A 26606-nucleotide genomic window follows, 5' to 3' on the forward strand; every position below is an offset into this window, starting at 1 on the left:
TGAGTCTTTTGCGGTGATCGCCTGACGAACGACGAACGATTGCTTTTGCTGCGAATCCTTGCGGCTTCTGTCGTGAGTCTTTTGCGGTGATCGCCTGACGAACGAGCCACGATTGCTTTTGCTGCGAATCCTTGCGGCTTCTGTCGTGAGTCTTTTGCGGTGATCGCCTGACGAACGACCCACGATTGCTTTTGCTGCGAATCCTTGCGGCTTCTGTCGTGAGTCTTTTGCGGTGATCGCCTGACGAACGAGCCACGATTGCTTTTGCTGCGAATCGTTGCGGCTTCTGTCGTGAGTCTTTTGCGGTGATCGCCTGACGAACGACCCACGATTGCTTTTGCTGCGAATCGTTGCGGCTTCTGTCGTGAGTCTTTTGCGGTGATCGCCTGACGAACGACCCACGATTGCTTTTGCTGCGAATCGTTGCGGCTTCTGTCGTGAGTCTTTTGCGGTGATCGCCTGACGAACGACCAACGATTGCTTTTGCTGCGAATCCTTGCGGCTTCTGTCGTTAGTCTTTTGCGGTGATCGCCTGACGAACGACTAACGATTGCTTTTGCTGCGAATCGTTGCGGCTTCTGTCGTGAGTCTTTTGCGGTGATCGCCTGACGAACGACCCACGATTGCTTTTGCTGCGAATCCTTGCGGCTTCTGTCGTGAGTCTTTTGCGGTGATCGCCTGACGAACGACCGACGATTGCTTTTGCTGCGAATCGTTGCGGCTTCTGTCGTGAGTCTTTTGCGGTGATCGCCTGACGAACGACCCACGATTGCTTTTGCTGCGAATCGTTGCGGCTTCTGTCGTGAGTCTTTTGCGGTGATCGCCTGACGAACGACCGACGATTGCTTTTGCTGCAAATCCTTCCGGGTTCTGTATTGAACCTCTCGCCAACGAAATGTCATATTGACAAAGGTAACTGACGTCTGTTTGTATCGTAGGTTCATTTGAAATTTAAAATGACAGACACTGGGTAGCCAAAGCCTAGTGAGGGCTTTGTAATCTTGTCTTGCTTTTACTTCATAAGCTAAAAAATTTTTCTTTGCATGGATGTTCGTTGAATTTTTGGAACAATAACTGTGGGAAATGAAATGAATGTGAAAGTTTGTCGTATGTAAGCGTTTGAAACTGATTGATAGGTTGCTTGTTGTGCTTATAATAACAATGATAGATCTTCATCAATATCTAGATTACGTCTGTTAACTGAATGGACATTGTTTATACTTCACGCTCCTTTTGGAGGGAATTAACGATTTATTTTCAGAGTGAAGCTTGGATCCCTGAAGGATAATCAGGACACTTTAAGCACATTTTATCTTTCCCTTTTGTTTACTGTTGTTTGGTAAGTGTAATCTCTTAAGTGTTACAAAAACTTTCCAGTCAAATGTAAAAATGAAACCATTAACGTACTATTTGCGTTCATGGTACGCAATACTAAATCCGTTGTTATATTAATAGTTTTAAGGAAATGTACCTCGCTATGGTATATTGAAATTACTCGCTCGCTGACTGGCAAAAAATGGTATATCCGAACATGCTGGCAAACTTTTGGCAAACTTTTCTTATGCTGGCTAGCTAGGTGACAAATTTAAAGCATGCTGGCTCGTTGACGACCTCAACGTCGAGCGCTGGCTGGGAGTCCGAGAACTTCGAAAACCTGCTTCCTGGCGGTGAAGAGCGGGTATTTTTTTCCCAGGAAAGTTAAATATTAAACAAGATTGACGTAGCGACACTCGGGTAATGTTAAGCGGACCGTACGGTGGATTTTCTTCAAAACTGTCGTTGGGTACTCCTGCACCTATGTTACGTTGGACAAATATATTTTTATGCTCATAAGGTAATAATTTCTTCAAAGAAGAAGAAAGTTTCTTTTTTAAAGTACATTACGAGACCAAGACTTACGTTTGTAGACTTCGATTGTAACGATCGCGTAAACACATGAACGTGACCATTTCGTAATCCAGCCACAACATTTGAAGTAATTGAAGTGAAACAGATCTAACTGTTTATGTTTTATGTTTTGGAGTATCCCGCTGTGAAAGAACAACCACCAGACGCAAATAACAAACAATTTTGATCGCAGACGTAACCATAGCCGCCATATTGAACGTGCAATATTTGAGCCTAGGGAATATCAACCCAGGCCTGTCGGATAGACACAGCACAGCTTACCTCTGGTATCCTTACCTCTCAGGAAATACGCACCCGTGCTATTATCACTAGTTAACACGGTATCCGGTCACTTCGCCCCATGGTCATTTCGCCCCCAATCACTTCACCCCAACCAAAAATCAGTTCGCTCCATGATATTATTAAAGTGTATATATGCTAACAAGATTGTATTTGCCTGACTGATGTTTTCTCGTGAAACGCCACTCGGGCCGGGAGCGAAGTGTTTCGCAGGCTAGACATGTTTGCAATTCACTTGTAGTGATCGCATTTGAAAAACTTTGAAAACCATCCACGGCTTTACGCGCGTTGTTTAATAAACTACCCTCAAAACCTTTTTATTGATTCAAAATGTATTTGATTTATTGCTCGTGTAATTGCACAAAACTGTATTGTACGGTGAAGCTAGTTAGAGTATAGACTCCGCAACAATATTAACTTGAAGCTATAGAAAAGATTGGCGCGCTAGGAAACCGTAGCGTTTAAATAGTCCTAATTTGCATACATAAATGGCAAGCTAAAATAACAATTCGCACGTGGAGTTCTATAGGAAGACCAGAGCCAAATCTGGAATCGATGGAAACATCTGTGGAGCGGCCATTCAGGTGGCTTTGAAGAGATTCCACTGGTCTCAGCGTGTCGATCGATAAGTACTTATGCGTCAGTCAATTCCAGCAGTGCCCATCCCCCCTCCCGGGCAACCGCGGGGCATTTGCTCACGTTGTCAGTCCCGGGGGTGGGGCATCCGCAATTATATCGCGGCCCGGGGCCTGGGCATTTGCATACCCCTGGGCGACCCCCGGGCATTCGACACACGTGTTTTGGAAAGTGCCATGGATGAGTTCATCGGGAAAGAGGAGGCGTTTGTCGAACAATGGCTTGTCCGTCAGGGACTAGACAAACTTGCAGATGTTTTTAAAGGTATGTTTTCTCAATTTCAGATATTTCTTTATTACTTGTAAGCATATAAATATAAGCGACAAGGTGAACTATATTTTGTTCATCACAAAACATTCACTGACGTGAACACGACTATTTCGCATTTCGCATTCAAAACTAGCCTAGCATTTTTTAAATTCATGAAAGTGGAGTTAAAATACTTAATGTTGGCGAATTCAAATGATGCGATCTTCAAGACAGATCTTGCGAGCTTAAAATGCAATGCATCATCATTTAAAATGTCTCGATTCTTCACAGAAAAAGTAGCCAGCGAATACAGGCGCCTATTATCGCTCGCGGCTGGGGGCACGTCCGCCGCAATCCCAGCTATCCTCCAGCAAACTGTTAAAAACAAATATAAAGAAACAAATATAATCAGAATCAACTAACACGTACTGCTGTCCTTGAAGTCTTACCGCTGCGTTAAAATACTGAACAGTTGAACGTTTTATTCACTGATTAATTAAAAAACTGCGGAGGTGTTGGAAGGCGACGATCCCGGGGGCGGGGCATTTGCCGTCCTTCTTCGTCCCCACCCCGGGGCAGTTAGACAGCTTATGTGTCCCCACTCCGGGGAATTTGCCCATTTTTTAAAAAAAATGCTAATGCCCGGGGGTTAGCTCGGGGGGGGGGGGGGGGGATGGGCACTGCTGGAATTGACTGATGCATTATAGCGGATCGAACGTGTTTTCACTGTGTGAAAGAGGCGCACTACCTTATGTAAGAACCCCTGACGGGTATATATATGGGTTATTGACCAAGTGTGAGGTCAAGATGGTGGGATATTGGCCAAGTTCTTTTTTTGCGAGTTTATGGACCGAGACGGAGTCGAGGTCCATAAACTCGCAAAAACAGAACGAGGCCAATATCCAGCCATCTTGACCGAACAAGCTTGGTCAATAAAGGATTTATTATATGGCTTTCGGGGAAATTTTTCTTTCGGGACACGGCGGGTAGTCCCGAGCGGGCAAGATAGCTCCATCTTCCCCGCTCGGGTAGCCAATCACACCGCAGGATGTGATTCATCTTGCCCGCTCGCGGAGCTAGCCATATAATAAAGGTTTTTAATCATTTTTAGTGCCAGCGGTTTTCCAGTTATAAATTTCAACCTGCAACCTGCGCCCTGCAAAATATACCTGCCGATATAGCATACTGGCATGAAGTATATATATTAACAATGATCCCCATAAGGCTCGGTTATTTGTCCGTGGACATTATCTGTTCGGAGAAGCGAACTGTGAGCTTTGAGCTGTGAGGTCTTCTCCTCGACGATTTTCAAAATGGCGGCTCTCCCACCTGCCATTTTGAATAGTGGAGAAGGCCCTAGAGACGACGTTGACTATTCTCGTACCCAGAGGCGACCCAGAGGCCCAGAGGTATCCCTTATTATAGAATAAGGGATACATGAAGTACTTACCCAGAGACCGCGCTCGCGCGGTTCTTGGTGGTGACCAAAAGGAGCGCGGCCTCTGAGGACTGTTTCCGGTATTTTGACAGAACGATTATTAAATTATTTCTACTTTTCTCGATGGCTACTTAAGACTCAGAGATCGTTTGTTGTTCACCTTTACCCAACTTTATATCGGGTCTCCGACGATGGATTTGCCGAAGGAATACATGGAACCTATCCTTGATGCAATTATGCCCACGCGTCACGTAAAGTTGATTCACAAAACAGCAATAGAGAGCAGGCGGCAGCACATGGAAGACTTACCTTCTGCTAGTATGAATACGATGCATCTATTGTTCAGTGGCAGTAGCGAAGAGGGATTGTATCTACCAGATCTTTCCTTGGTGAGAAAACCACTGCACAGCTCCGATTCATCGATGGTTTCTGCCGATCAAGATATAATGATTGTTTGGGAAAATTGGCCGGTAAATGAGAAACTTGGGAGAAAAACCTTCGCTGTTTTGGAAGTGAAAGGCACTCATTCCGGCTACTGTCGGCTTCGCTTCAATCCAGCGTTTTCTGCGAGTTCGAGAACTGAACGGCAACCAGAACTTAGAATAACTATAGAAGATGGCGGGCTGGATAAGAATGCCTTCATATACAATTCGAAGTTTGTCGCGACCATGTCAAAGATACTAAAGCTACAAAAGCGGGGAATATCATTTTTCGAAGTTATTGACCACCTAGGGTACAATCTTCAGACAAATCACGCGTTGCATGGGCCAGCTTTCACCAGCAGTGTGGTGTGCTCTGGCGGCAACGACCTTAGTGTGGACTACGTTCACTCACTCCACTGTCAGGAGTGGCCAGAGGTTGCCTCGGGATGGATACATCGACACAGGCCATCAGGGTGCCCCAGTCCGCAGCTGATACGGGACATTGCAAAACAGGGTTGTCATGTTGTACCTGTTTCACATCGGTTTAGCCAGTGGCCCAGCTTGGAATGGCGTTTATCTTTCTCAGAAGCGGAAGTGATGTTAGCGTTGACCTTGTCATCAATCCCTCGAAGATGCTACATCTTTCTAAAGCTGCTGCACATCTACAAATTTAAAAGGCATGGTGTGGCCTTGGTGACGTACTTTTTGAAAACCGCCCTTTTCTGGATATGTGAGAGCATCAGTTTGTCGGAGTGGAAATAGATGAAAACAGTTGAAGGCATTCAAAGACTTTTACAGTTCCTTCTTCACAGCTGCGAGGAACGCACGTTACCAAATTACTTCGTACCTCAGAACAACTTGTTTAGTGGGTTAGGCCTTGTGCAGATGTCAAAGACAAAGGAAGCAATCAGAGAAGTGCTAGCAAACCCAGTTCAAAATCTCGTAGACCTTACAAAGTTTTACAAGGCTTCCCATATGCCTGTAGAGCCGCTGATTAGTGAGATTGTTGGCTGCTGTTTGTCTCGTTTTCCCAGGCCAGTGAGTAACAGTGAGCTGAGTAGATTCCAGAGTTGTCTTCGTGGTCACATCGTCAATGGATTACTCACACAGGGAGATTCAACGTACGAAGCACTCGCGGTTGTCACTTCTTGTGACGACATCGAAAAACTCCCTTCTGCCACTGACTGCCAGGCTGCTTTTGAAAGTTTTGTTGAAATTGAATCAGATCTCGGTGGTATTGACCTGAAGCTGCAGATGGCGGTGATTGCATCAATAAACCATAATTGTGGCTGCCTGGCGTTGCTGGAAAATGACCAGGAAGCTCACAGTGGTTTTTGCCAGAATTCCAAGAACTTGTTTGAGACGATACTGAAACCTTCGGATCCAATTGACACCCATCAAATCTAGATGTTTGTAGACGACTGCAATCTCTTGAGGTCTCTCAAAGAGTACGACAAAGCTTTGCGAGTTGTTTATGCAGTCATGAAGGCACAGTCAAATAAGAGGTACCCCAATGTTTGTAACACTTATGCCAACCATAAAAGCAACGCAGGAGGTGACTATTTCTCATGGGAAGTTGAGCATCTCGGATCCGTCGACGTACTTTCATTTGGAAACTTGTTTTATGTGGCTGCACTGTGTCATGTTGACCGAGGACGAGAGCTTCGGGGAAACCGTCACACTGGCCATAAAGGTGCCTGGATCTTTGCCGGTTTGTTGGAAGAATTTGTTCGTAATAAATGCAACCGATTTCCAGCAATAGGAGACGAGGCAAACATCGTCATGCTTGGATTCTTGATGATGGAAATGGAAGAACATCAGAAAGCAATCGAAATGTTCAACTGGGCGTTAGAGATCAGCCCTTCCTCCCTTCATGCGGAGGTCTACCGCGATTTGGCCGCAGACGAGATTAACAAAAATCTCAACAACAAAAAAACTTAAATGTTCATCTGAAGTCACATGTGATCTGCAGTATTAGCGTGTTTTCCTTCCTTATTGTTTTCGGTTTCGTCGCGCAACATGTGGGGAGAAGTGTTGCATGTTGAATGAAGCGACGACAGGTTTTGATTGCTCGCAGTCTCGCGTTTGGCTGAACGCGTGTTTCCGTCGTGTTTATGTTCGCAACGGAGTGCAAGCATTAAAGGAGACAATATGGACGAGAAAGGATTGGGGCGGGACGATAAATCGAACTCAGTTCTGTGAGCCCATAGACGGAGTAGAGCGACTGGTCCGAACATTGGTCCAAAACTTGTATCCCAATTTACAAGAACTCAAAAATTTAAGCCAAGAACCAAAAGAATAAACGCAAACAGGACGATTTGAAAGCCTACAGTTCAGAAAAGTGCTGAGGTGACAATGTGTAGGGGTGTAGTGTGTTGTCGAAGACGTTTATTCTGCTCGTTCATACACACCGCGTGGATGTGTGTGCTTTCTGGATTTGCTTAATGTGCTAGCCTACTTAAATATGCGTACACAAAATATAACATACAATAGGTGCTAATTAGCACGTGTCAATATCTTACATCCCCTTCTCTTAAAAACTATGTTAGTTGGAATGAAAACAAGCAAAAACAAAATATTCATTCGGGCCAACGTCTCAAGTACAAGTATCTTGTATATATGTTGACAATGAATAAAATTAGAATATATAGGGATTTGCTGTCTAGTGTTCATGTATCATACTAATAATAACTACTAAAGCAAGCGTCAGAGATTAAGTCTTTCCGGTGACCGGATATCACGTCCCGCGCGAGATTTTCTTGGTCCCTTCTCGGCTTCTGGTAAGGTGGGACATTGCGATTTGGCGCTTGAGGGCCCGCCGTATAATCAAATTGCCACTCAATGGGTTGTTTGCTGAACTGCCTGCTGCGGTGGATTCTCGTGGATTGGCGCTTGAAGATTGTGCGGACATACTTCCTTGAGGAGTGCAACTCGACAAGTTGTTTGCTAAGGTGTTGGAAACATTATTTGGTCTAAGATGCAGGGTTTTCCCTACAATTTTTCCTTTGAGAGTCTCTTGGACTCCTTCAACCTAAGGTTGAGGGTCCAGAAGAAAAACATGGGGGTCCCACGGTTAGAGTTTTAAATTCCAGGAGAACAATCTAATCTTTTGGCCTTCCCCTTTTAGTAAAGTTTCTTCCCGAGGCAATAACCGACTGGTACATGCATGTAGTGGTTTGGGAAATACATTACTGTACTGTATTCCCTAATTTCTTTTCAATGGAGACGTCACATGTTTCATCAAGCATCAGTCCAATAACAGGTGTGCGAGAATCATTTAGTTTTTTTTATCAAGTTATCTTCAACACATTTGGCCAAAACAGATTCCATCTCTGAAACAATGTCGGGTTTCTTGTAAAAAACAGAAGCATCACTACATCCAATAGCAGCCTTAAGTTCCATTATTGGAATAAAGTTATCAGCAGCAATGTTGTTCTTCATTGTAACATATACCGTTCTAAGCTGGACAACGTGTCTTCTCGTGATTTCCTGTGTTTCATACTCAATGTTCTTCTTTGCATTTGCAACTGCCACTTGAAAGCTTTTTCAGAGCTTGAGGTCACTGATACTCGTAATGTGATCTTTCGAATTTTGGTGCCTTTTCCAGGGCCGACTTCTAATAATTGTTACAGCCAGTTGTTGTGAAAGGGTTTTTCTTACCTGTCATCTTACAGATATCACAATACATTTTTTCGTTTTCTTCTTTCAACCACGTGAATTCTTCCATCCAAGCTGGAAAGAAACGCCTCTTTTTTTTCGCGGGCTGTAATTCCGAATCCGCTATCTTGCATTGTGTGCCACAATGCCTCACAATCGCGCATTAGTTCTCGAGCCTCTGCGAGGAGTTCACAGCAAGAGCAAGCTTGAGAACGAGAAAAACAAAAGGTGGCGCTGTAATAGTCGATTCAAAGGAGTGAATGTGCCAGATTTGGGAGTTGAAAGATGGACTATGAAAACAGAACAAAGAATCCAAATTCTAATTTTATTCTCAAGAGAATTTTTCGCAGATCTATTCAGGTTTAAATTAAGTCAGTAGTAAACTACTATCCTGAACCATGTGCGTCCGAGAAGACCCGTCCTCCTTGCCGTTTTGCGTCCCTTTTCCATTTGTCAGCCAAACAGTGCCTCTCGGACGCGCATTTGCGCGTAAGGGAAAACCCTGAAGATGGATTCTGTTTCTTCGTAGTTGAGCACCAGTTCCAGTTTCTATAATATACGAGCCGGATATCTCTCCCTGATCTATGACTCTAGCAGGATTCCATGTCTTTCTCACGGGGTCTTGTGCATAGATGGCTTGGTCCCTGCGTAGTTCAGAGGGTTCCTTGGTGTGTCTGTTGTAATAGTAGCATTGGTTGTCTTGTCTCGCTTTGAGCCAATTTCTAACTTCTTCTGAGTTCTTTGATGGCTGGATATTACTAGGAAGTGTGGATTTGAATACTCGGCCATTCAGTAATTCAGCCACTGATGGTATATTGGAACTCAGGGGCGTTGTTCGTAGAGCTAACAGGGCTAGATCTATGTCTTCTTTAGTTTCTCTGCATTTTGGGATCGTCTTCTTAACCGTTTGGACTTGGCGTTCAACGAACCCATGGCCACGTGGGTAATGTGAAGATGACGTCACAATTTCAAAACCATGTTGGCTTGCCAGTTGTTGGAACTCGCCGGATGTAAACTGAGTACCGTTGTCGCATTGAAGAGATTCTGGGATTTCATTTTCTGCGAACAGCATTTCCATCTCATTAACAATGGTTCCGGTTGTGAGGTTGTGAAGCTTCTTGACAAATGGGAACTTGGAGAAGTAGTCGACAACTATGAGGAACCACTACTGTTGGACGTGGAACAGGTCTGCGCTCAATGTTTGCCACGGTCTTGAAGGGATCTCTGATGGCATCATAGGCTTTCGTTGGGAATTGTGGTATTTCTGGCAAACGCAACATGAGTTTACGAGGTTTTCTATTTCTTTGTATACGCTTGGCCAATAAACACAGGATTTGGCTCGTAGCTTGCATTTTTCTATACCAAAGTGCCCTTCGTGGGTTTGCTGCAAGATGTTGCCTCTCAGGGATTCAGGTACTATAACACGGCTTCCAAGAAGTATCAGCCCATCTTCTACTGATATGTCATCTCTTAGGGGTCAGTACGGTTTTAGCGCCGGAACAATTTTCTTCCCGCTATCGGGCCAACCTTGTATAACCTGGAAGATATTTAATAACGCAGTCGTAGGGTTGTAGACGCAACAGCATTCTTTGAAGGCGTGGAGGTGCTTGCATCAGGTTCTTTTTATGGATCTGTTCAAGGGGCGATGGTCCGTTTTAACCACAAACGATCTTCCATAGAGGTACGAATGGAATTTTTCGCAGCCATAGACCACTGCTAATAGTTCCCGTTCGATATTAGCATATCTGGTCTCCGCATGGGTAAGTGCTTTCGATGCAAAGGCTATTGGTTTGTTGTTTTGGAAAAGAGCTGCGCCCAAGCCCTTAATTGATGTTTCGACGTGAAGGACAACTGGTTCATTTCTGTCAGAGTACGCCAGGGTCGTTGTGGTACTTATCCATGACTTCACCTTCTCAAAGGCTTTCGAATGTGATGGATTCCATGCAAAGTCAACGTTCTCTTTTAAGAGATTTCTTAAGGGGGCAGTGTGGTCAGCTAGATTGGTGATGAATGAGCTCATGTATATTGCCATCCCCAAAAAGGTGTGAAGTTCTTTCTTGTCTTTGGGTGGTTCTAACTTTTCTATGGCTCTGACTTTATCTGGGCTGGGCTTGACATCGTCTGGTGTGTAAAGCATACCAAAGAAATATCACTCCTTTGTTTTGATAACGCACTTCTCGTCATTGAGCTTGTTGCCAGCCTTTCTGGTACGTTCCATGGTTTCGTGTAGGTAGAAGTCATGCTCTTTGTCGTTCTTTCCATAGACTGTGACTTCATCTGCAATGCCAATGGCTCCCTGGCAATCACGATACGTCTCGTCAATCTTAAATTGGAAGATATCTTGACTCATTCGTTCGCCAAACGGCATCCTGAGGAAACAGTATCGTCCAAAATGGTGTATTAAAGATTGTCAGGTACGAGGATTCCTCACCTACTTTGACATTCCAATAGCCATTGCGAGCGTCGAGCTTGCTAAAAAGCTTCGCTCCTGCTAATTTGGCTGTGATTTCCTCTAGAGTGGATATGGAATGATGTTCTCTTTTGATCGCCTTATTCAGGTCTTTAGGATCCAGACATAACCGAAGTCGCCCATTTTCTTTTTCTCTAATAACCAGGGAGTTAACCCAATCTGTAGGTTGCGTTACTTTTGCAATGATATCTTGGCTTTCCATCTCACGTAATTCGGCTTGTAATTTGTCTTTCAATTCTATGGGCACTTTGCGGGGTGCATGGACCACCGGTGATACTTTAGGATCCAGTGTGATGTGATACGTATAGTTGTCAAAACATCCAACTGTGCCATTGAAACATTCTGGATAGATTTCCATCAGCTCTTGTTTTCTTGGAATTGATAGCCGCTCTTCCAGTGGTACATGACTTCCAAAGTGACTCTAGCTTTTCTTGCAAGTACCCGAATTTTGAGCTGGGGCATTGGAGCTGCTAGTTGGATCAGCCTGGTCTAATTGATTTGTTCTTAGTGTACAGTGTAGGGAGACTAGTTTTAGTGCAGTGCACGCTTTTAGACCGAGAATAGCTGGCCCCGAAGTGTCTGTGACGTAGAAAATGGAGTTGATCTTCTCTTTGTACTTGCAAGGGACGTTTATAGTGCCAAGCTGCTTGATTACAGAGCTACCATATGCTGAAAGGACGGCTTCATTCTTTTCCAGTGCTTCTGGTTTGGGGTTTCCTTCGTCGTCAAACTTCTCTCGGGCGATTATGCGAAGTAGCCTGATAGGCAAAACATTGCTCTGTGCACCTGTGTCTACCTTGTACTGGAGAATGGCATCTATACTTCTATCCTCTTGATGGCTTTCGCTACTTCCTGCCAGTGTCTTCAAATGTTTACTTGTCGCCTCGTTGCTTCATGCAGTCTCAATAGCGGCTGCAAGGGTCAATGATGTGTCTCGGCTTATGAGAGACTTCTGGACATCGGGATTTCTTGACCCCAAATGAGCTGATCCAAAACTCTGTCTTGGGCTTCGGCGTTGTCGCGAAATTGACATTTTGCTGCTAGATTTTTTAATCTTGAGATAAAATCATCCGCTGGCTCGCCTTGTTCTTGCATTCGCATTCCTTGTAGTGTGTATCTGTGAATTCGATGACTCGGCTTCGGCTCCAGTTGATTCTCGAACCGTTCGAAAATAATGGCAGGCTTTTTCCTGCCTTCCTCCTTTGTGAATGTCCAACTGTTGTATAAATCCAGGCCTTTTTCACCCGACCAGAGTAAAATATAGCTCACTTTTTCTTCGTCACTGGCGTCTTTGAGAACGCTTGAAAACACAAGCTGACATTTTTGTTTGAATCTTGCGAATGCAGTTATCGGATCAGGAACGTCCCAGTTCATCTGTGGCGACGCAAACGACGTTGCTGGTGCCATAATTCGCTTCTACTGGCCTCTCTCGATTTAACTTTAAAAATTATTCTTTAAAACGCTGCCACCATGTAGTATGTTATCCAAGACGTTTATTCTGCTTGTTGATACACACCGCGTGGATGTGTGTGCTTTCTAGATTTGCTTAATGTGCTAGCCTACTTAAATATGCGTACACAAAATATATATACCACAAGTGCTAATTATCACGTGCCAATATGTTAGAAGAGGTGATAAGATCGTGATAAAATACTAAAGGGTGATGCTAACGCTGTTGTAAAACAGGCATCATTTTGGCTCCAGCTTTTCATGCAACAGTGTGAGTTGCAAGCCGGAGATGTATTACCATCCGCACGCGCAACAAATTTTTATGTAGCAAAAAAGTAGAAACGACTTCTACTTTCTGAGCTAACCGCCTACCGGTTAGCTCAGTTGGTACAGCACCGGACTACCGTGGGGGAGAGTGCGGGTTCAAATCCCGGCCAGACCAACACTCAGGGTCGTAAAATAATTGAGGAGAAAGTGCTGCCTTTGTAGTGACATCTGCAAACGGTTAAACTTTCTAGTCTTCATGGATAAGGAGGATAAGCCGTAGGTCCCGTCTCACAACACTTGTTCCCAGTCTCTTGGACGTTAAACAACCCACACACTGTTCGAAAAGAGTAGGGGACGTAGTTCCCGGCCCGGTGTAGTGGTCTATCTCTACCTCTGGTTTCATCCGTCATTTCAAGCAAGGGTTGGGTGGGTGGGTGGGTGGACGAGATCGAATAGGGACTGATAGCGGCACCCAGAGGCGCCTTTTACATGCTGACGTCCGATCTCACCCAAAAGTAGAGTTATAAACCGCCATGAAACTATGTGATATGTGCGGTATATAAATACATTACCATTTCTGCAACATGAAAATCTGTTGCACGTTGAGGTGGTAATACGTGCAACAAACAATCCAAACTTGCAATGCAACATCGTTACGCGACAGGTCGAAGCCAAAATGTTGCCCGTTTTACTTGGCCTTTACATGGAACATGTGTGACCTTGTAATGCTCGGTACCTTAAGATGTTCAAGGACATCCTCCTATTCACCGTACTTCCGAGTTCTCTGCAGGTAAAACTATTTACAAGAAAGCAACTAATATTTGACAAAAAAAGAGGAGCCTAAGTATTCCTATTCATGCTTTATTTCAGTTTACTCCTCTTTCATTTTTAAGGTTTTCAGTTTATGCAAGCTGCTGACGGCTGCTTCCGTTCATCGATGCTCGACCGCCTATTAACCTCGTCTCCACCGATTAGGGTGTCGGTATGCCGCTATGTCGACCGCGTGTCGGCCTTTTCTCGGCTCGTAGTGGGATTTCTGCAATAGCTTTGTCATGTCATTTGGGGCTCCCGGAAAGTTCAGTTTAATGTGGAAGCTATCTCAAGTCAGATGTAAATATTTTGAAACTGGCTGAAATATGCAAGCTTGTCCCGCAGCCGAATCAATGTCCTATTTAATGACGTCATCTTGTTTGAATAAAGGCGTAGATTCAAAGCACTGGGCATAACTTATTTCCTCTTATTGAGCAAATGCATTCAATCGTCAGTTGACTTTTTATCATGGCGAGTTCTGGTCAAAAGATTTAAGAGTAGCCGCACTACGTATGCAGTAGACAGGGCTATCAGTTTTTGGAACGATCGAAGTTTTAAGTACCTCATTTGGTGCGTGTTCCCCAATCAGCTCGATTAATTAACTCAGTCAATTATGATTACGCGTGTATGTGTTTCGTCATCAACCTTAATGAACACGTTCGCGAGAGTTCTTGTGCGCGGTTTGTTACGTTGCGGGTATTGAATAAATTTAAGAGCTTTTATAGCGATGAAGAAGTTCCTGTTTGCCTGTGTTGGTGTTGGCTTAGCTTTTAGTGCTGGTTATCTGTTGTACGGAGCCAGGACCTGATACAACAAAAAAGAGGACGAAGACTGTCATGAGGGGGTAAGTGGGAGTCTCAATTTGAGCATATAATACTACTCTCCAGGTGTACAAAATTGTAGGACACCTCCACCAATAGCAACAACAGCAAGCTGTTTTTTTTGCATCACCTCATTACAGTGCGAAAAGGAAAGTCAAGATAAGGCTGCCAATTAAGACATTCTTAGCTAAGAGTACGCGGCCGCAAAAGTGCACGTGACGGCAAAACTGTTCCTTTTCATTCAAATAGGCGTTTTGGGCGGATTTTGATTCAGAATTACATTAAGTGCCGCGACGACCTCCACAGAAACTAACAGAAACGTTGATACCAAAATGCTTAAGGTCTGCGAAATCGTAAATCCTATGCAGTTCAAATCAAGTGTGAAAGTTGTCATTGCGCTCATTCCGAAAGCCGAATAATTCCCCCAAATAATCCGTCTTGCCGTATTTCGATCAGCTCAAACAGAACGATTCCTTCATTTTCTGAAGGAAATTTCCCTACTGCTCACAGGATGACCCTCAGGCATGTGCAGTCCCTCCGACATGCGTAGAAGTGACGGAAAGCAACAATGGGGGTGATGTCAGAAATGGAGCTGTGGACGCCGGAAAGAAGGACGACAACCCGAAAAACAAGTCAACCGACAAGAACAATTTGGAGGACTCAATCGTGGCTTTCTGCTTTAATTCTGAACTGAAAGTGAACCACGATACCATGTATCCCTTTCTGCTACTCTCAGCTGATCTACTCCTGTCACATATCAATTCAACCTTGAGACACTAACATATTTGAGGTATTTTTTTTTCAGTGGAGTGTTTTCTTCGCCTAGATTATTTACTGCGTTGTAAATCTTAGCCTTGATCCCATCTTGTAACAACAAAATTCACAAAATACGCTCAGTTTAAAATTTCTTTGGTGCTTTTCATTGTTATTGAAAAGGAAAAAACTGACGAAAAAAAGTTTAAAAGTTGCAAAAACCCGAAGATAATCACAAAAAAATAAAAAAAAATGGAAAAAGATCAACGCAAGGTATAAGAGAAAATGCGAAAAACAAAAACATTAAAGGGATGAAAATAGAGAAAACTTGAAAAAGAAAACTAAAAATAAAAAAAATAAAACAAAACAAGAAAAGAAGAAAATGAATGAAAATCATAAAAAAAAATAGAATAGAAAATATAAAAATTAAAACAGCTTACTGAATGAAAAAATACAAGATATGAATTACAAAAGCATATACAGGCAAAAACTAACGATAGACAAATCCGACGTTTCGGCGACATCTTGGCGCCATTGTCAAGGGAAACTAATTAAATATGCGATTTCAAGAGTAACTAAGAGTTCAGAGTTTCTAATTTGCATAAGTTAGACAAAGACTTTAGCGCGAACTGAGTCTGATTGTACATTTAAACACGGTCGTAATTGTTTAATGAGTAACATCTCATTAATGAGACAATCAAACTTGTTGTGGCATTTTTTCAACACGCTAAAACAATTGCGAAGGTCATCCGGAATCCTGCCTGCGTGTCTATTATCATAGTGATTGCGTACTGACGAGGTCTTGCTTCTATGTCCATCAACGCGTACGAACAGATGGCCACGGGTGTAACCGACATAACCAGCATCGCACTGGTCACACTTGAAGTTATACACAACGCATTGTTGATCAATGAGCTGAGGGTTAGGTTCGCTTGTCGGGAACTCCTGGGCAATCTTGCGGCTCGTAAACACCGGTTGAACACTGGTCTGCAGCTTCACACTGAGATCTTTCAACTGTGTCTTCACGATATTAGCAGACTCCTGGTCTTTAAAGGGTATGACAACCCGAGTAGTGTTTTCTGTCGTAGATCTGGACCGTAATGAGGGCTGGTCAGCGACCTTTAAATTTAGGAAGGTTTTGACAGTGGAGTCAACAAGGTGCTTGGGATATTTCAGTTTAGAGAAAACAGACTTCAGTCGTTCGCACTCCTCAGTGAAGTAGGACCATGACGAAGACAGGCGATGTGCGCGATCGAGCATAGTTGTCAATAGTCCGCGCTTGTACCTATTATCGACATGACTGTGGTAATGGAGAAGCAGACGACTGTTTGTTGGCTTCACAAACACTTTAGTTTCAATACGAGGCGCTCTGTTTAGGAGTTGAGTACCGAGACAGGGAAGCATTCCATCATTTTCGACCTCCATAGTGAAGTTGATGGCGGGGTGAGCGTGGTTGAGAGTGTTAAGAAAGTCCCTAGCTGTAGACAAATCGGGCATCACAGTGAATGTGTCGTCAACATATCGACGATAGTAAGGTGGTAGCTTGCCCTCAACATCTAATTTCTCTTCAATAGACGACATGAATACGTTGGCTAGCAAGGGCCCAAGGGGGGACCCCATCGCTACTCCGTCGATCTGTTCATACAGGGATCCATTAAATTGGAAAAGCTGCCCCTTGGTGGCCACACCCAAAAGATCAATAAGGTCTTGCTTTGAAATGTTCAAATCATACTCGGAATTAAACCAGTTGTTTCTAAAGGCTCTGTCTACGAGAATCGTAATGGTTTCATCCAAAGGTACATTCGTGAACAAGGAGGACACATCATAGGACACCAGCAAGTCACCAGGTGTTATGTTGAGGTCTCGCGGTAGTTCGTTCACAAAATCGAAAATGTCCGTGACTGTGTACTGATTTAACGACAACGGTTTGAGCTTGTTGTCCAACCATTTCGCCAGAGCATAATTATACGTATTAGTCGCTGATAGGATTGGTCGCATGGCTAATTTCTCCTTGTGTGTTTTCGGCAACCCGTACAGGTGTGCCAGTCTAGAACCGGTCGGACGAAGAGACTGGGCCACAGCGTGAGGGAGGATCCTTGTGATGATAGATTGTACAAGAGCCTCCTTTGCTAAAAGCGGATGATAGTGCTTGGGTGGTCTGCCTCGGGGTTTTGGTCGTTCAGAAGGAATGGGACGAAATTTGCTGGTGTCATTGACACCAGCAAATTTCGAGGCAGACCATTACGATGAAACCATTACGATTCTCGTAGACAGAGCCTTTAGAAACAACTGGTTTAATTCCGAGTATGATTTGAACATTTCAAAGCAAGACCTTATTGATCTTTTGGGTGTGGCCACCAAGGGGCAGCTTTTCCAATTTAATGGATCCCTGTATGAACAGATCGACGGAGTAGCGATGGGGTCCCCCCTTGGGCCCTTGCTAGCCAACGTATTCATGTCGTCTATTGAAGAGAAATTAGATGTTGAGGGCAAGCTACCACCTTACTATCGTCGATATGTTGACGACACATTCACTGTGATGCCCGATTTGTCTACAGCTAGGGACTTTCTTAACACTCTCAACCACGCTCACCCCGCCATCAACTTCACTATGGAGGTCGAAAATGATGGAATGCTTCCCTGTCTCGGTACTCAACTCCTAAACAGAGCGCCTCGTATTGAAACTAAAGTGTTTGTGAAGCCAACAAACAGTCGTCTGCTTCTCCATTACCACAGTCATGTCGATAATAGGTACAAGCGCGGACTATTGACAACTATGCTCGATCGCGCACATCGCCTGTCTTCGTCATGGTCCTACTTCACTGAGGAGTGCGAACGACTGAAGTCTGTTTTCTCTAAACTGAAATATCCCAAGCACCTTGTTGACTCCACTGTCAAAACCTTCCTAAATTTAAAGGTCGCTGACCAGCCCTCATTACGGTCCAGATCTACGACAGAAAACACTACTCGGGTTGTCATACCCTTTAAAGACCAGGAGTCTGCTAATATCGTGAAGACACAGTTGAAAGATCTCAGTGTGAAGCTGCAGACCAGTGTTCAACCGGTGTTTACGAGCCGCAAGATTGCCCAGGAGTTCCCGACAAGCGAACCTAACCCTCAGCTCATTGATCAACAATGCGTTGTGTATAACTTCAAGTGTGACCAGTGCGATGCTGGTTATGTCGGTTACACCCGTGGCCATCTGTTCGTACGCGTTGATGGACATAGAAGCAAGACCTCGTCAGTACGCAATCACTATGATAATAGACACGCAGGCAGGATTCCGGATGACCTTCGCAATTGTTTTAGCGTGTTGAAAAAATGCCACAACAAGTTTGATTGTCTCATTAATGAGATGTTACTCATTAAACAATTACGACCGTGTTTAAATGTACAATCAGACTCAGTTCGCGCTAAAGTCTTTGTCTAACTTATGCAAATTAGAAACTCTGAACTCTTAGTTACTCTTGAAATCGCATATTTAATTAGTTTCCCTTGACAATGGCGCCAAGATGTCGCCGAAACGTCGGATTTGTCTATCGTTAGTTTTTGCCTGTATATGTTTATCTAAATCATTGTTGATTAGAATTACAAAAGCGCACCCGAAAAAATTTGACAACATTAAAACAACAACAAAAAAGAAAAAAAGTTACATTGAATGGTGAAAAAATGTACATTCAAAGAAAAAATTACAATTAAGGAAATATTTTCGTATTGTTTTGAACAAATAAATTATTGTTTTGTGTGAACTGTTAAGAGCTTCTGCCTGAGAGACCGGGGCAGACTTGGAAATGAAGGTCGGCCGATTTCGCTTAAAATTGGTACACAAAGTCGTTATGTGGACTTATGTAATATGCCAAAGTTTCAGGTTCAACGAGCATTTTTTAGCCGAGTTCTGGATATCAGCCCCTCAGGGGTCCCCAGAGGCTGATTTTTAGTGTAATTTTGGCCACTTTTCATTCTCTCTTTTAGCGACGTACAATTAATTTCAGACAAAACCAAAACCATATTTGTAACGCCCTATCCTTAGGCTTCTATGGGTAAAAAACATTAGCTCAAGGGAAGTTTTTGTTAGCCTGTGGCTGTGATCACAACTTAGTCCTATTTGAAGCATATGGGGAGCAACCGGAAATGGCCTGTTTTTCAGACCGCATATTTTCCATGCCCATGTTTTATATCGTGAAGTCTTAGTATCCCTGCAAAGTTCAGCCCTTAGTTTAGTAATGCCAAGAAAAAAATACTAAGGTTGAGGCTTTTTTACTACGAAACTTTTAGAGAAGTTACCTACTACGCACTTCCTGTCAAACTCTTAATTACTTTTTAGGAGAAATTTTTAGACACCAGCTACACAATTAAGAAACAATCAATGATCCCAAAGTAAATTATTTAAAGGACATATATATTTTCAAACCATAAACTAGAAATTTTCCTACTGACGGATTTGAAACTAAATTTTATGTAGCATTTGTACCCTGTACCAAGGGGACTGGAAGGTGAGGGGAAACTTTATACGTTGATAACAAGAAAAGTAATCAAAATACAATGAAACAAGTTGTTTACTGAGTGTATAAGTCAGGTGGGAAAAGCTGAGAAAAAAAGCCTTATTTATGGGACTCTGCCTTGTTTCCATGGCAGCCTTGCTTTGTCAGGCATAATTACCCTAAGTTTGACTTTTCTCATCTAACTCTCTGTTTTTTATTGACGTTTTCAAGGTTTCTTGGGACAAACATAGTTTTTTTGCACCTTTTAATTCCTTTAGTACCCTTTCTCTTCTCTTTTAATTTTGTTATACCTGGCAAAAACGATATTTTGATTTTATGAAATAGTCATGAAATCCAGACTGGTGGATTCGATATGACGGATGTTTTGAAATTTATGACATTCTAACGTCACGTGCCTTCATAGCTGACTATTCACCATGATTATAATTTTAAGCCGTGAGTTTTTTTCTCCTTCCCCCTACCAGAAGATCACAAATACCTTGTGTGACTAGTGGTACCGAAATTTCCGACTTAATTGTGACGCACTCAGAGGTGCTTTCCTTCAAGCTTCCGTCCAAGCTCCTCTTTGGTATCGACTCTAAATAAGAATACTATCGTTACGATAGAGATTGCAATTAAGTAAACCTCCTGATACAATAGAGGGCCAAATTACTTCCTATTTTCGCCAGGAGATTACATTTTTTGAGCATGACAGGCGAAGCGTCTCCACTGTGATTTAATATTGGGCATGTGAAACTACTTAATTCATCTCGAAGCCCTTTCGACTTTTCAAGAGAAACAACATCGAATATGGTGTCGAAAATGTTAGAAATTGAATTGTGGGCAGGTACAGGGTAGACAATTTAAGTTAGAGATATTTTGTTTAAATGTCTATGCAGATGATGGTGGAACAACGATCCTTGAACCAGTGGAACGAATTAAAGACATTAAAGCGTGTAAAAAAATCTTTGAACGTGCAAAATAAATTTATGTCTGATGAAAATGCATGTAGTCACTCTAACCTTGGATACTCATGGATGCAATAGGTATTACAATGCCGAACGCCTGAAATATGCTATCTGAAACGTCAGCGGTAACCTTCTTTGATTTCTTCAATTTCTTTTTTCTCTTTGATGGAAAGGGTGTTGACATGGCCCACTTTGGTCACGCAAACGAGTGAATTTTCGGCGGTGACGTGGGCAATCTTCTTTAATTCATACTTTAACTTCCATTCAGGGAAATTGTCAACTCTATGGGAAGTGGCCAGTTTATTACCACCAGTGCCCACTTTAATTTGGCCAGCAGGTGGGTAACATCTCGATCTAACGTCGCTAACGGGAGAGTCACAGCAGCCTCTGGCGGCTTGTTATCTCGTGCCCCGCATATGCCATTCTCTTTCCAAACGGGACACGGTATAATCATGTTTTCAGTTTTCCAGGAGACTAAATTGTAATAGCCAGACTTTTTCGCTCCTCTGCCTTTCAAGCACACTCAAATGAAACAAATTCACTTAAAGAATGAATAGATTTAATAAATTTAATTAATTGATCGCAGATAGTTTCTTTTCTTGTGAATAAACAATCCAGCCGGCAAGATGTCCATGTGCTGGCCATATATTCATTTCACGGTTGCATTTTATCAATTTACGACAGACTGAAGTAAACATGTAACGTAGTAACGCGTTCGGATTCTATACAAAACTGACAACTGCCTAGCGCATAGCAGGGTCGCGGCCTAATGGTTGCGGGCTGGACTCCGGATCGAGCGCTCCTGGTTACTAGGGCGTTGTCATGTTGTCTTGGGAAAGGCAATTTTCTTTCACAGTGTCTCTCTCAACCCAGATGTATAAATGGGAGCCGGTAATTATCATCTTGTCCAGGGAAGAAGAGCAATAACCAATTTAAGCCCCAGCAGGCATGAGGACTTTGTGACGACTTACCATACCACCTACACTAAGCGTACTGGTCGTCCTGGGGATTATCACTTCTTTTTTATGGAAATCGGAGTTAAGGGCCAGCAATTCTACAGCTAGGGTGCTATAAGCAGTAGTCTTTGAAGGCAAATCTACTCCTCCCCTGTCCTATCTTTGGATATATGCAGTACACCGATTTAGTCTGGATCTGTGCGGACTGAGAAAGCAACAAAAGGAAAATCCCGATAGAGAAAGGGAAAGTGTGCCAATGAGTAATTTTCTGGTAATTTAGTAAGACATTCAGCGACTTGGCGGGGAAAACGGACCGTCTTGGACTTCCCCAATTTATAATACCTCGGCCGTTTGCACCGGGGGAGTGGGTATGAATAAATATTCTGTGGCATATCCATTCGTTCTTTAGGTTCTCATGCAAGTTCTATACCTGATCATTCTCTGCAGTATCAAGGAGACAAATCTAGGCGAGAAAAAACTGAATTCCAAGACAGTCATAGCCAGCAAACTTCAAATAAGTTGGTGTGTCGTGACCTCGTCACGTACGGTATGAATCAACCTGAATTTTCATTACTCGCAACGATGCACTCACGATCAATTTATCGCTGGGGCTAAGGTTTTTAATGTTGCTTCACTTTTAATGGATTATATGAAAGGGGCGTGCCTCTAAACCTGTAGCCAGGTAAGCATTCATAGTAAGTGAATTTATCCAGACACCTTGCGTAAAGACTGGAATAGTGAGACTGCATTTAATTTTACAATTAGCTATAAATATATGCGAAATTTATTCGAGGTTCAAAGCAATTTTCAAGTGGTGTCATGAGAGACGTCACGGTTGTGATTGCATTTAGAGTGACTGATAAGTTGTTTTTCTTCAGAAAAGAAGTCCAGCGGCTCCATTATCAGTAATTTTCAAGATTTCTTCCAAAAAATTTATAACCGTTGCCGGACCAAAATCTGATCGGTCCTAAAAAAATCACATGAAAATTTCTGTTAACGGTAAGTCTTTTAGGTTAGAATTAACTTCAGAGTCTCTAATTCCCGACTTTGAAGAAAAAAAGGTATTTATCGAAATCAAATGGCTGATTTTTACAGACACGCTTTGTTGAGACTTAAACCAGAAGTGGCCTGGTTAGTCATCTTCTCGTACGTTTTTTCGTAGTAAAAAAGCCTCAACCTTAGTATTTTTTTCTTGGTATTACTAAACTAAGGGCTGAACTTTGCAGGGATACTAAGACTTCACGATATAAAACATGGGCATGGAAAATATGCGGTCTGAAAAACAGGCCATTTCCGGTTGCTCCCCATATGCTTCAAATAGGACTAAGTTGTGATCACAGCCACAGGCTAACAAAAACTTCCCTTGAGCTAATGTTTTTTACCCATAGAAGCCTAAGGATAGGGCGTTACAAATATGGTTTTGGTTTTGTCTGAAATTAATTGTACGTCGTTAAAAGAGAGAATGAAAAGTGGCCAAAATTACACTAAAAATCAGCCTCTGGGGACCCCTGAGGGGCTGATATCCAGAACTCGGCTAAAAAATGCTCGTTGAACCTGAAACTTTGGCATATTACATAAGTCCACATAACGACTTTGTGTACCAATTTTAAGCGAAATCGGCCGACCTTCATTTCCAAGTCTGCCCCGGTCTCTCAGGCAGAAGCTCTTAAATGCTTGTGTGTTTTATCAGCTTTATTGTCATGCCGCCGTACAAGTTCCCAGTCCGATAACTGGGAACTTGTACTTAACTGCGTTTGACTTGACTTTGCTGTTTTCTTAACTACATTGGAAACTAAATTGCAACTTGCTTGCCCACAATGCCCCATGCTTTTCATGCCCTAAGGCAAATGCAAACCCAGCAGTACTCATTGCACAAGCTATAAATTATTAAAAAGACAATATCTAGCTTTGCTATGATGTCAAAGTAAATCGAAGCACCAAAACATTTGCTGACGAGAACCAAAGAGGATAAAACAGCTGACACCTATGGCTGCTTGGGGATATGCACCTGTTAGAGGCTGTGCGCATGCGTACAGGGCCTCTGCTGCGTGTACGGTAGTTTATGCAGCCTTTACTACATCTAACAGCAATCTCTTTTGCAAAACAACAAAACGGATACCACAATAGCTGCCTTTTTGCCCCTTTTCTCTCTTTTCGCCTCCCTTTTCACCTCTGTTACAACAGTGATCGCGTTCACAAGCGTCTTTATGAGGTTGGCACAGCAAAGCTTTGTGATGCTTGCAATGCTTGGCTTACAGTATCTCTAATACATTTTATGAAGTTTTCCCGCTGATCTAGATCTTCGTCATAAATCCGTAGTACTGTTAAAACTGTATATGAAACCATATTGAACGTCGAAGTTCTTATAATCATGCCCCGTTTAGGAGAGGTTCGGGCCCTGTTTCCTACAGACTCGCACAAAGAATTATACCTTGTTCCGGCAGAAGAGCTAAGAACCATACCCTGACCCTACCCCGTGTGGGCGATATAGGGGAGTGTCCCAGGGGCTAATGCGCGCGCGGTATGCGACCAAGTACGGTTACTACGTAGTATTGGAAAATGAGGTTTATGCAATAACAGGAAGAATAATTTTCCATGGTCAGGTGCTGAACCCTGAATACCTGACCCTTGGAAAGCGTCTCGTTATCATTCTGAACCGTCTAACTTTAGGATCATTATTTGAATGCTATAACGCACTAAAACTCTTCTGTTAGCTGTCTACCCTCGACGCTTGCCACCCAGTTTCAGAAAGAATTCTCCTAGTCGTATTAAAGTCATTCCACTGAAATAGAACCTGCACTGAGATTTTTGTAAAACTTTGCCTATTGATTGTTTATATTATAGGAACTTAAATTTTGGAATAAAAATGAGGGGTCCCCATGTTCATTTAGGAGCAACAGGACCTTGTTAACACCCATATAAATCCTTATAATAGCACCATGATAGTAGTCACGATTGCTTGCTAAATTCACGTTTCCGACGATTGCTATTTGTTTTACACTGAGAATTGGTCCATATTTATTTTACACAGAGAAATTTATTACTCAACTCAAAACAACAGAAAAAAAATGATAGGTCACCATACTCGTTTGCGAGAAAATGACGATTTTCCTCTATGGCGAGGTCCAGCTGTAAAGAAAAAGCCGCCATTTTTTAATGTGCGCGCGCTAATCACGCGTGAAATTATGCGCAGTAGGGATGCGCAATGCAATACTGGCGAATGACCTTAAGGGGGTATGGTACCCTAAAATATGGCGATGTTCATGAAAAATTCAATATCTTGGAAATACAAGACTTAAGACCCTTGAGGACTTGTCAAAAACATTTTGAAACGATCTTGCCGAATGTTCTTCTAGATGACTGTGAAATTTAAGGAAAGTACACAGTGGTATAAGTTTTTTCACGTAGCAACGGCCATAGCAACGACTGTTTACTATAAGAACGTGACCAAAAATATAGATTAGTTTTAATGTATATGAACGAGGCTATTTGGAAAAAAACTTTAAAGACATGCACAACTCGATTTAGCCTGCAAACAGGCTTCCGGCGAGGACGGAAAAAAAACTTCGGCGAGCGCGAAACAGAAGAATTCGGAGCGAGAAGCGATCGGGGCGGGAACAGGGCTCACCAGGAGCCTATTCGCAGGCTAAACTCGATAATTAGTTTTGAAAAGCTTTGCTTCGAATTGCCATCACGGGCTCATTCATTTCCCTTCTGAAAAGGGATATTTCCCACATCTGCGGTAACTTTTTACAAAATAGAACCATTGCACCCCCTCCCCCGAGATCCAATCTGCAACTCCCCGCTATTTGTGACTTGTTAAATGCTATTAATACTTCGTGTAAGGAACTTAAAGTGCATTTTTCTCAAATGTTTACTTTTGTACCGACTGACTTCGCGCCAACATTTCTACTTTGCAACGTTTTTAAGTAGAATTCCTGAAACTTGGGCTAATCAAAGACCAAGTGTCGTGATGATATAAACCAAAAAAACCGTAACAGTTTAACGTCTGTCACGTGACATGAGATGATCGGTCCACTGGGTGTGGTATAAAGTAAGGTTATTTCCAAATAAGGCCCGTAAAAAGCACTGAAAATAAGAGTTAACTGTCAAAACTTAGGTTCATTGCACAGAACAAAACAGAAACTTACACGATATGCTTGTTTGACAGTCAAATCTTGTTTTGTAAAAGAGCAGGAAGTGTTGGCGTCAATACTGTAAAACACTACCTCAAAAGGCTGTGGCTGGTTTCCATAGCGACCATTTTGAGTAAAACTTTCAAAATTCAATTTCTCTTCTTGAGTGCAATAGCACACAATTGATTTTTCTTCACGATAGTTAAACAAACTTTTTGGTCCAATTTAGAGTACCATACCACCTTAACAAGGCAAAATTGCGAATATGGGGTCATGGCCGTTGATTGCAATAACGGGGTAGTCGTATTAACAAGGTGGTAAAGTAAGGAAATGACTAGACATTCGTTTTGGCCAGTAAAAAGAGGTCTTAATAGCGAAGTAGTCAGATTAAAGAGGTGGTAGTATGGCGGGGTTTCACTGTATATCTTTCGTGCAGGACAATTTTGCAGGAAATAGTAAAAAAAAACATCACTCCCACTTCATCGTTTGACAATTGTCGAAAATGGTGTTGATTTTCACGAAAATAAATTTGTAGGGGGAACACATTTTCATATGAACGGTTCCACACAAAGACATGTTTTGATGCAGAGGCAAAAGGTAACTTCAAAATTGCCTATTGAGTATTGGAGGGGAAACTCAAAAACTTTTTGGTTTAACTTTTTCTTGCCCATGAGGCAGATGACAAGAAAAGTACAGGGCAAAGTACATGTACCTGGAGGTTAACAGGTAGGTTAAGCGAAGGATCTGAATCAATAGGAGGCTTTCATGTATATTGAAGTGACGAAACAAGCCGAGGAAGCAACATAAAAGGAGGAGTAGAGGAACGTCTGTGATTAGCACCATACTTGGAACGTTCGTTAAAACTAGTTGCATTGTTACTGCTCGGTTAGAAACCGCGGTAAATTT

General features: G+C 42.7%; 4 protein-coding genes and 1 pseudogene across 4 annotated transcripts; 4 read left to right on the plus strand and 1 right to left on the minus strand.

Annotated features, from left to right (window-relative positions):
* The first annotated feature begins 3805 nt into the window (after positions 1 to 3805).
* LOC110063719 (uncharacterized) lies at positions 3806 to 7586 on the plus strand. The gene has a single exon (XM_089279158.1). The coding sequence runs from the start codon at positions 6340 to 6342 to the stop codon at positions 6871 to 6873; it is 534 nt and encodes a 177-aa protein (XP_089135284.1). The 5' UTR covers positions 3806 to 6339; the 3' UTR covers positions 6874 to 7586.
* LOC110063718 (cyclic GMP-AMP synthase-like receptor 2) lies at positions 4702 to 5695 on the plus strand. Its single transcript, XM_020770711.2, has one exon. The coding sequence runs from the start codon at positions 4702 to 4704 to the stop codon at positions 5692 to 5694; it is 993 nt and encodes a 330-aa protein (XP_020626370.1). The 3' UTR covers position 5695.
* LOC149097323 (uncharacterized) lies at positions 5695 to 6339 on the plus strand. The gene has a single exon (XM_089279163.1). It carries the CDS (start codon positions 5695 to 5697, stop codon positions 6337 to 6339), a length of 645 nt encoding a protein of 214 aa, XP_089135289.1.
* An 8055-nt stretch (positions 7587 to 15641) lies between the features above and the next one.
* Positions 15642 to 17385, minus strand: LOC149097324 (uncharacterized). The gene has a single exon (XM_089279806.1). It carries the CDS (start codon positions 17155 to 17157, stop codon positions 15766 to 15768), a length of 1392 nt encoding a protein of 463 aa, XP_089135932.1. The 5' UTR covers positions 17158 to 17385; the 3' UTR covers positions 15642 to 15765.
* On the plus strand, positions 17348 to 20643 carry LOC149097325 (uncharacterized; annotated as a pseudogene).
* The last annotated feature ends 5963 nt before the right edge of the window (positions 20644 to 26606 follow it).

This window comes from Orbicella faveolata, unplaced genomic scaffold (genome assembly GCF_042242905.1).
Source record: "Orbicella faveolata isolate gen_17 unplaced genomic scaffold, um_ofav_v1 contig_47, whole genome shotgun sequence".
In the NCBI taxonomy this organism is placed as follows: domain Eukaryota; kingdom Metazoa; phylum Cnidaria; class Anthozoa; order Scleractinia; family Merulinidae; genus Orbicella; species Orbicella faveolata.